At 49.7% G+C, this 9,543-nt stretch overlaps 1 protein-coding gene and 1 long non-coding RNA gene across 6 annotated transcripts in view; one reads left to right on the forward strand and one right to left on the reverse strand.

Annotated features, from left to right (window-relative positions):
- TTI1 (TELO2 interacting protein 1) overlaps window positions 1–3,584 on the forward strand; it is a 41,456-nt gene extending 37,872 nt beyond the window's left edge. For all 5 annotated transcript variants that reach the window (XR_015138640.1, XR_015138641.1, XM_086330873.1 and 2 more), the window contains one exon: window positions 2,844–3,584. Coding sequence is in view for 3 of the 5 variants with exons in the window: in XM_086330873.1 (XP_086186999.1) it covers window positions 2,844–3,027 (184 nt within the window). In the remaining 2 variants the exon portion in view is untranslated. The remainder of the gene's footprint in view (window positions 1–2,843) is intronic.
- A 952-nt stretch (window positions 3,585–4,536) lies between these two features.
- LOC147360272 (uncharacterized) lies at window positions 4,537–9,323 on the reverse strand. The gene is made up of 5 exons (XR_015138642.1): window positions 8,929–9,323; window positions 7,268–7,480; window positions 5,883–5,945; window positions 5,212–5,458; window positions 4,537–4,768 (listed from the first exon to the last, which is right to left on the reverse strand). It is a non-coding gene; the product is annotated as an uncharacterized LOC147360272 (long non-coding RNA).
- Window positions 9,324–9,543: the final 220 nt, after the last annotated feature.

Raw genomic sequence — 9,543 nt, forward strand, 5'->3', positions numbered from 1 at the left:
TGGGGCCAGTGTGATTATTTTCCTTTGGAGAAAAAGGAAAACAGGTTCACAGAGGCAAAATAATTTGCTTCCAGACGCAGAGAGAAGAAACCAGCATTGCCAACCTGCCATTCTGGGGATTCTATCACTTTAGGAGCTCAAGAATGAGACCCAAAATAATTCTTCCAAGAGTTTGGCCCTGGCTTCTAGAAGAAGATGAACTTTGCACGTGATTTTTCCTTTGCTTCCCCGTTAGTGTCTTATTTAGGGTTCTCGAAGGGCAGAGAGAGTGGTTTCCTTCCTTTTCCTTTCCTGCCAACGAATATAACACCCGAATTTAGCAAGTTAAAAAGGGATGCCGAAAATGAACTTCAGCTTTGCAGAACAGAGCGGTGACTGAACTGGGCTGCAGCACCACTTGGCTGGGTGTCGCCCAGATCAAAATACTCCTTGAAGTTGAGAGTGTGCACCCATGCTATCGCTTGAAGAATTGTTCCAGTTCTTGAAGGAGGAGAAAAAAAAAAATCAAATGAAATCATTTGCATTCTAACAGCCTTTGGCACCAGGGAAAACTGTCAACTGTGTCACTTGTAAATAGAAATCTGCTTCCCAGTTTTGGTGCATTTTTTCATCACTTCCCTCGCCACTCTAATTATCAAAGATATTTTTGTTTTTAAACAAAAATTGTCTCCTACGCAGGCCCCATCTCCTTTCTGCGGTGAAGTGGAAACAATGCATTAGAATATTCTAATCACTTCTCCAGGAGCCACCGCTGAGGTTATAAACTCAAGATTATCCTGAGTAAAGAAAACTTCAGGCACTAGACAGGTCAGAAAATCAAAGTGCCCCCTCCACCTGCCTCCCTGGCCACCTGAGCCCACATCTGTTATACCCAAGGAAGGAAGCACAACTGGCTCCACTGAAGTAAAACCTGAATCCCGTCCCCCAAGGGCACAGGCTTTTCAGATTAACAAAATTAAAAGCCAGAATTTAGCGCCAGTTAGCAACCGTTTTGGACATGACCAACCAGGCACGCCACAACTGTTTAAGTTCCTATCCGACACCCAGTAGTAGGGGAGAGGCTCCTCAGAATGGTCATCAAGAATCAAACATGATCCATCAGATAGATTCTGTCCACTGTTAACTGGTAGACAGGGATCCCATGAGGGCAGCCCTGTGTAGGGCCAGATCTGTGTTTTCCCAATTAAACCCCAGCAGAGCCCTGGGTGAAGTGTTATCTCCCGTTTTCAGAAATGAGGAACCTGAGATGAAGATAAGTCACGCAGCTAGTGACGTCTGTGGTAACGTGACTACCGTTAGTGACATCCGTGGATCCTTCCTTAGTGGTGAGCCATTCACCTCTTCTTTAGGTCATTTTACAGAATATCGCTATTTCAGCTCTAATATTTTGGTCACCTGATGCAAACAGCCAACTGATTGTAAAAAACCCCAGTGCTGAAAAAGATTGAGGGCAGAAGGAGAACAGGGCATCAGAGGATGAGACGGCTGGATGACATCACCAATGCAATGAACAGGAACTTGGACAAACTATGGGAGATGGTGAGGGACAGGGAGCCCTGGCATGCTGCAGTCCATGGGGTTGCAAAGAGTCAGACATGAGTTAACGATTGAACAACAACTATTTCAGCGAGGGATGCCATCTGAAGTCGTTAGTGGGCAGCGTGATAAGTCCCTTCCTTATTAAACATGAAACCTGTTCAATCAAATGTTGGTTGAGTGCTTACCGTGTGGACACCAAACACCCGAGATACATCAGTGAACCAAACAGGCGTCCCTGGCCTCAGGAGCTTGTGCTATAAGGAAGGGAGATGGTCAGTCAATAGGCCGTTGACAAATGCTGGAAAGAGTGTCCTGAGAAGGAAAAGTCGGAGCAAGCACCTAGGCAAGGTGGTCGGGAAGGCCGCCCTCTCTGTGCAGGTGGGCCAGGTGTGAGATGGGCACGATGGCTGCAAGAGAGCCACCCAGCTAGGGGAGGGCCTCACCCTTCCTGAGACTGAAAAGCCAGACTCTGCATCGCTGAGTCAGCTGAGCGTAAGAAGTTTACACCTGGGTTGCCCAGTGCTATGGCCCCGGGCATTGTTTAGAAATGAAATGTGAGCAGATACGAGGCAAGGGTTGTGACCCCACAATTCAGACCAAGATAAAGAACCTCACCTGTGGTGGGTGTCTGGCGCTGGGTAGCCTGGGCCCTTCTGCTGTGTTTGTGTTGTATGTTCGTGACCAGTACTTGGCATCTGCTAAAGGTCTCAGGGCAGGGCTTAGCCCATCCTGCCACGGGAGAACAACTGGATCAGATCTCTTTGTGGGTGAATCCAGACCACCGAAATTCCATGGCTCTCAGAGGCCTCGACTACTGAGTTCATCAGCTTGCCGGAGGGAAGAGATAAGGACCTGAGGCCCACGAGTTGAGGGTTGCCCAGGTCCCCAAGCAGGACAGGGAGTCCTTGCCCCCGACTGGTCCCGTGAGCGGAGAGGACCGTGTAATGGAGGTGGGCCCTATCCACTTCCTTCCTTCTAAAAACTGCTTTGTAGCCAAGAATTTAACCACTTTCTTTGCCAAGAGCTTGTTTGATGTCAATATGGTTCCACTCAGACTAATTACTTTCCTTCTTTTTCTGTCAACGGAAATGAAACTCTTTACCTCTCTTTCTGTTAGAAGGAGACCATCTATGGGACCATCATAATGGTTTTCAGAACTAAAGTGGGTTTTGTTCTGCTGTTTGAAGTGATGTGGTTATCAGTTGTTTTCACAAATAGCCCAGTATAGAGCCTCTGGGGGTGCGGGGAGCCCAGCAGCCACCCCCCACCCCATGCCCCCACACTCCTTTTCCATCTCTCCACAGCGTTTTCCTCCACCTGATGAAGGTCGACCCGGACTCTACCTGGTTCCTCCTGAACGAACTTTACTGCCCGGAGAAGTTCACGCCTCCCCACCCCAGCCTCCACCCTGTGCAGCTGCGGGGGGCCACCAGGCAGCAGAACCCCTACTCAGCCAACGTGCTCCTCCTGCTCCCAGAGCTGCAGTGACACCCCTCCCCTTCCAGGGTGGGCAGGTGGATGCCAGAGGAGGTCCCTTCCCTCCCCTGCCGAGGAGGACGAGGTCGTGGGGCCGACCCCACCCTGGCGAGGGCGGCGGCGGTGGCAGCGGAGAAGACTGCCAAGGTGGATTAGACAGCCGATCGATTTATAAATTGATCGATCACACAACTGCTCAGAAATTGGATTGAAGGAAAGCAGCCGACTGTTATTTATATTTCATACCTGGTGTTTTCAAATGACATTGTCTGGCAGCTCTAAGGGCTTAACTCCTTAGCTTACCACCTCTGCGGCCCCAGCTGCCTCACAGGCCACCCCACACACACACCCATACCCGAGAGCTTGGGGACACATGGGGCAGAGGCCTGTGCATTGTGTGTGTCCTGTGAGCGCTCAGGGGCCACGTGGAAGCGACACCCATCCACGAGTTTTCCGGTCACTGGCTGGCAGCACCAACTCACACACCTCTCTCTCCTCAAATAAGGAGATGGAACCTCCCCTGTTCTTTGGAAGGAAATGAAATAAAGGCACTTCTTGAATGAAAAGTATGATCAAGACCTCACTTTGAAGTTTGTTATTTAAATTGGGTGACTTTTTAAAAATGAGTTTATGTTTGTAAAGGGATAACAGACTCATGGTATAAAATCCAAGTGGTACAAAACACTGAGAAGTCATTCTCCCCATCCTCATTCACCAGACATCTAGTTTCCCTCTCTAGAGGCAAACTCTCCTGACAGTTGTTTGGATGCCTTTTAAGTATTTTTCAACTGTCTACCATGGATAATGGTCTACTGACGGCCACGTGGCCATGACGCAGTTGCACCAGTCAGGACTTGGCCAGCCCTGCTTCATCCCTCCCCTTCCCAGTTACCTCCACGCCCCCACTCAGCCCCTGCGTTATTTTGAAGCAAATCCCAGATGTCATATCCAAACTGTTTTTTGTGTTTTTTTTTTTTATGGACAACCAGAATACATTGGGCTTCCCTGGTGGCTCAGATGATAAAGAATCTGTCTGCAATGCAGGAGACCCCGGTTCGATCCCTGAGTTGGGAAGATGCCCTGGAGAAGGGAATGGCTACCCACTCCAGTATTCTTGCCTGGAGAATTCCATGGACAGAGGAGCCTGAGGGGCAGCAGTCCATGGGGTTCTAAAGACTTGGACACGACTGAGCGACTAACCCACAGAATAGCATTAAAAAATGTTTAACAATGGTCCTTTAATATTATATTCAGTCAGTGTTCAGATTTTCCCAGTGTGTTTGAATCAGGATGCAAATAAGGTGTATACATTGCCATTGTCGATATGTTCCTTAATAAATCTCTTAATTTATAGATTCTCCACCTCTCTTTTCTTTTCCTGGGAAGTTTTTGTTAAGGAAACAGGCCATTTATTCTACAGCACTTCCCACAGTCTGAATTTATTGATTACATCCCCTGGGGGGTCATTGCACAGGCTCCTCTTGTCACCTGTGTTTCCTATAAATGAGGCAAAACAAGAGATCAGGGTTTTTTTGTTTTTATTTTTTGGCAGCACTCCTCTGTGGGTGGTATCACTCACTTCCATCAGGAGGTGTATGATGTCTGATCTCTTCTTGTGATGTTGGCAGCCACTGGTGGGTCGCGCCTGGACCTAGTCATTCATTACAGACCGCAGAGCAGTGCTCTTCCCGCCCCACCATGCCAGCTGGCTTGTAGCTAGAGCCTTGCATCCCTTCATCAACCATGCGGTAACCTTGAGAGAGTTTGTGTGGAAAAGGCAGGATAAACACTTGATTTTCATAGCTGGGAGACTTAAAGCCCACAGATCATGTAAATTCAGGTATACAGCCACACACACACACACACACACAGGTGCTGAAGGACACATGTGCAGGAATGATGAATGCTTTCTCAGCAGATGCATGGTGAGGCACTAGCTAGATAACTCCTCCAGTGACATAGATAATCCCCAAGCTCTAAAAATAAAAAACAACCAGAAGACGGCTGGCATGGGGACCTCGTGAAGCAAGGGTCCCCAGCCCATTCCAGAGAGGTCCCACTCCTTGCCTTGCAGAGCCTCCGTGCAAGGGCAGCGGATGCCCAGCTGGCTTCTGGTCTGGCTCTGTCAGTGAGTCATCAGCTCCCACCCCCCACCCCCCAGCCCCCGCCAACAACTTTGGGCCTCAGTTATCCCACCTGGAAAGTGGATGGAATGGGCCGGAGGGAGAACTCTTAAACTTGGACGATTCTAGACTCCGCTAGGAATCACCCCCTGAAAACATTCCTCCTCCCGTCACTCCCTGGAGGGTACAGCATCCTCTGAGCCTGCAGTCACGGCAGGCTCCACCTCCCGCTGGGTCCGCTCAGCTGACCTCGAGAAATTCTGTGTCCAATTTCAGATACCTCACCTGTGACCCCCACAGGGACTCCAAGTTAAGAAGCCCTGAAAAGAGAGAGATAATCACTTAACTCTCTTCCAGTTTGAAAATTCTGGAGTGATTTCCTTTGGGCAAAGGGAGGAAATGCCCTCTAATTGAGGGGATTGTCAAAGGATTCACAGAGCATTGTTCCCGATTCCGCTGGGGACAGAGTGATAGACTAATTCAATCTCTAGGTCCTGACAAATGAGAAAAAACAGGTCAGAGAGGTGGCGTGACTTGTCGAGCATGACCTGGCTCCCAGAGAGATTAAAGCAGCCTGCCTTCCTTCACCAGGTGCCAGGGTATGGCAGGCCAAGATGGTGTGCCAAGGAGTCGGGGTACATGCACACCCACCCTGTACCATGATATTAGAAAGCTCGTGCTCTGGGGAAGCCCTCCAGGGGATAACCTGCACGAGAGAATTTCCGTGATGTTCCGAAAACCCACCGCTTCCTCAAAGAGTTAAGATATCCTGAGTCTCTTTCAGATTCCTGCAGGCAGATTGTTGAACTTGATTAAAAAAAAAAAAAAAAACTAATTAGAGTGCCTCTCCAGTTATTATTATATTCAGGCAACTTTAATTTTGAACCTGTCCTGCTGACTCAATCTAGTCCTTGTTAACGTCCGCTTCGCAAAGCGATCGTTTCCCCCTGTTAAAATTTCTGGTGCAGCGATGGTTTCTCCTCTCATTCAGGGTGTACCCTGAGTACCCTGAGTGACTGTGTGGCTGGAGTCAGGGGTAGGGGAGGAATGAATAGGCAGATGCTGAAAGGCCCTGCAGTTGGGGTTGAGATGTTTGAGCTCTGATCTGCAGGAAATGGAGGATTCAGGGATGTGTAAAGCTGGACCCAGGGGATCCTGAGAAGAGTTAGATGTGACCCTCGGTTGGGGCGGGGTTGGGGGGCACCATACTCTGGAAAGAACATGGATGTGGAGTTCATCAGAGCTGGGGTTGATTTCTGACTCTGCCTCTTCATAATGGCATGACCTCATTGGGTCACTTTACTTCATATTCAAATCTCTAAACTGGAGCTGCTGGGACTGCCCTGGTGGTCCAGTGGTTAAGAGTCCACCTTCCAATGCAGGGGGAGTGGGTTCCATCCCTGATCAGGGAACTAAGATCCCACATGCCAAGGGGCAACTAAGCCCCCGCACCACAGCTAAAGAAGCCTGCTTACCTCAATGAATATCCCACGTGCTGCAATGAAAACCTGATGCAGTCAAATAAATAAATATTTTAAATAAGTAAAATGGAGCTGCTGCCACTGCCTCTTTTGGCGGCTGCTTCAGGAGGAGTAAATGCTATAGTGTCTCTGGTGAGTAAGTGCCTGGCTCCCAGGACAACACACTGTCCTTCCCCCATCTCCCAACCCCACTGCTCGTGGCTTTGTTAGGGATGCAACACCTACTCCTCCAAGACATTTAGAGCTGAGCAAGTAGATGGTTATGTCTCTGAATGAACTATCCAGGAACTACAGGGCACCGCAGCAGAGGAGGAGATAAGATCCTAAAAGATAAGCAGACAGGCAGAGAGGATAAAGGACATTCCAGACAAGGTAATAACATGCCCAAAGGCATTGGGCATACCTGCCAATATCTGTACTCATCATAACTCCTTCCCTTGCAGCTGGCAGGAGACCCAACTCAAACTGGCTTCAGCTACAAAGAAATGTCTGGGCTCGCATGATCAATGGGCCTAGCTGGCTTCAGCTCCACAGCCAGCCTCTGCCTTTTGATTCCGCTTCCCCCAGTGTGGCCTTCCTTCTCAGGCAGCCTTCTCTGTTAAGTGCCTGAGGTGGCCACCGCTAGCTCCAGACATAGGTTCAACAAACCTGGGAGAGTGTGCCCGTCCTTCCGACAGCTCCAGTTCTCAGCTCAGCCCGTCTGTCGCCACGCTCCAAACCAAGCACTGTGCATCCAAGCAGGTATCCACAAACTTTCTCTGTAAAGGGCCAGCTGGCAAATATTTTAGGCTTTGCAGACAGGTTCTCTAGGACAGGGGTTCCCAACCTCTGGGATCTAATCCCTGATGATCTGAGGTGGAGCTGATGGAATAATAATAGAAATAAAGTACACAATAAATGCAATTCGTTTGAATCATCCCCAAACCACTCCCTCCTCTTTGGTCTATGGGAAAATTGTCTTCCATGGCTGGGGACCACAGCTCCATGGCATCTTCTTCCTTGATATTTTTTACAACCTTTTCACATGTAAGCACTATTCTTAGCTCAGGAGCCCCTCAAAATAGGACAGGGGCCTTTTTTTTTTTTTTTTTTTTTTTGCCTGGGGACCTTAGTTTGCCCTGATCTACATTTTCACAGGCAGGCCTGGAGGCAGGTGTCAGGTCAGCTCACCAAACTATATGGAGAGGGAACTGGACTGGTTTCCCCTAAAAGGAAGTGCTGCATTTCCGTTACCAGGAAAAGAGATGCGGGGTGGAAAGGGGCCAAGTCTACAGGCTGTGTCTGTGACAGGTGACAAGGGTGGCTTGGCTGTCTAGGGAAGGGGTGTATGAGGAGGTTGTGGTGGCCGAGGCCACATGTACGAAGGGCCTTGACTTGTCAACCTGGGGATCCTAGCCTTAAGAGGTCAAGAGGGGAGGCCTTGGAGGGTTTTTGAATGGGTGAGTAATGCGCTGAAAGCAGCGTTTTAGGAATATTCATCTCGTGGCAGCGTGCAGGAGAAATTGGAAAGGAGAGAGCCTGGCAATGAAATTGTGTTTCTGAAAGTCCCAGGATGAGAAAATGTACCTCTTCCATCAACCCCAAACTGTTTGACACGCCGTGGTTCATGAGCAACTCGAGGCACATAAATATGTGCTTTAAAGTTTAAGAGTAAGAAGTGAGATGAATGGAACCTCTGATGAGGCTCCCTCCTTGTTCAGAAGCCCAGGGAGTGATTTTCCAAAAGCAGCTCCGGCTGCGATGAGCAAGGCAGGGCTCCTCTCCCTTTGTGTGACTCACCCCAGCCTCTGTGTCGGCCTTGATTGGAAGCAGAGTTGCCCGTGTTGCCTTGCCTCCAGAGTAAGGAAGAGAGGCCAAATTTCAGAAAATAACTCTGAGTGATGGCTGTCTCTGTGGAAGCACTGATTGCTTTATAAATGGCCTTCCTCTCCCCACCCCCCACCCCCTTCCCCACAAGTTTGGAGGCAGCAGTGGCTTTCCAAATTATGCTTGAAAAGCAGCCTGATTTCCCTGAGGAATCCTCTCCGAGATGAGGAGCTGTTCTCCCTTTTTTTCCGACACTTTCACCCAGAGTACAAAGCCTGTCTGCCAAGGGCTCAGAGGGAGCGGTGCCCACCTCCCTTCAGAGCCATCAGCACCAGCCGTTTATGAAAATCTCTCTGGGCTGCCCGCCTGTGCAGCAGGAAAGGGTTAAAAAGCGCTGATGACCAGCTGCCTCCAGCACCCCCTTCTGTTTTCCCTCCTTGGGAAATTCTCCATTCTTTTCGCACAACAGCTCCCGGGTCTCAACCTGCTCTCTCAGTCAGTACCTTCACGTCCTCAGCTTCCTCCCACGCAGGTGGCTCAGAAGTAAGGAAGCACCTTCCGGAATCTCTGAGGCCGTTTCCAAGGGAAAAGATGGCGGGGGCGGGGGAGGTGGAGCAGGAAGGAGTAACGGAGATGAGTCAGAAGTTTCTTCAAGAAATAAAACACGGGAATTCCCTGGTGGTCCGGTGTCTAAAATCTGCCTTCCGTTGCAGAGGGGCGTGGGTTCAATCCCTGGTCAGGGGACTAAGATCCCACGTGCCGGATGGCACAGCCAACAAAAAATATACAAGAACTAAAACCTGTTACGTTCCCCAGGGCAGAGGTGTGCCGTGGACACAGACCTTGGTACACCCCATTTCCCCTCTGCCCCACTTTCACATCCTTTCTTACCTCACAGACCCCACCTCGTGCTCTCACACGTCCCACCGGGACACTGCCCAGCCCCCGAGAAGAGGCCAGAGAGGCCAGAAATGGGAATCTAACCATGCCACAGTTTACAGGTGACCTTGGGTGGACCCTCCTCCTCCCCAGGGCCTCAGTTCCCTGTCTGCTAGATGAAGGATTTGAACCAGTCTCTAAAATTGCTCCACTTCCTAAATGGTGACGGACTTGATAAT

This window comes from Bos grunniens, chromosome 13 (assembly GCF_055505025.1).
Source record: "Bos grunniens cultivar Pamir isolate PY7600 chromosome 13, Bosgru_T2T1.0, whole genome shotgun sequence".
In the NCBI taxonomy this organism is placed as follows: Eukaryota; Metazoa; Chordata; class Mammalia; order Artiodactyla; family Bovidae; genus Bos; species Bos grunniens.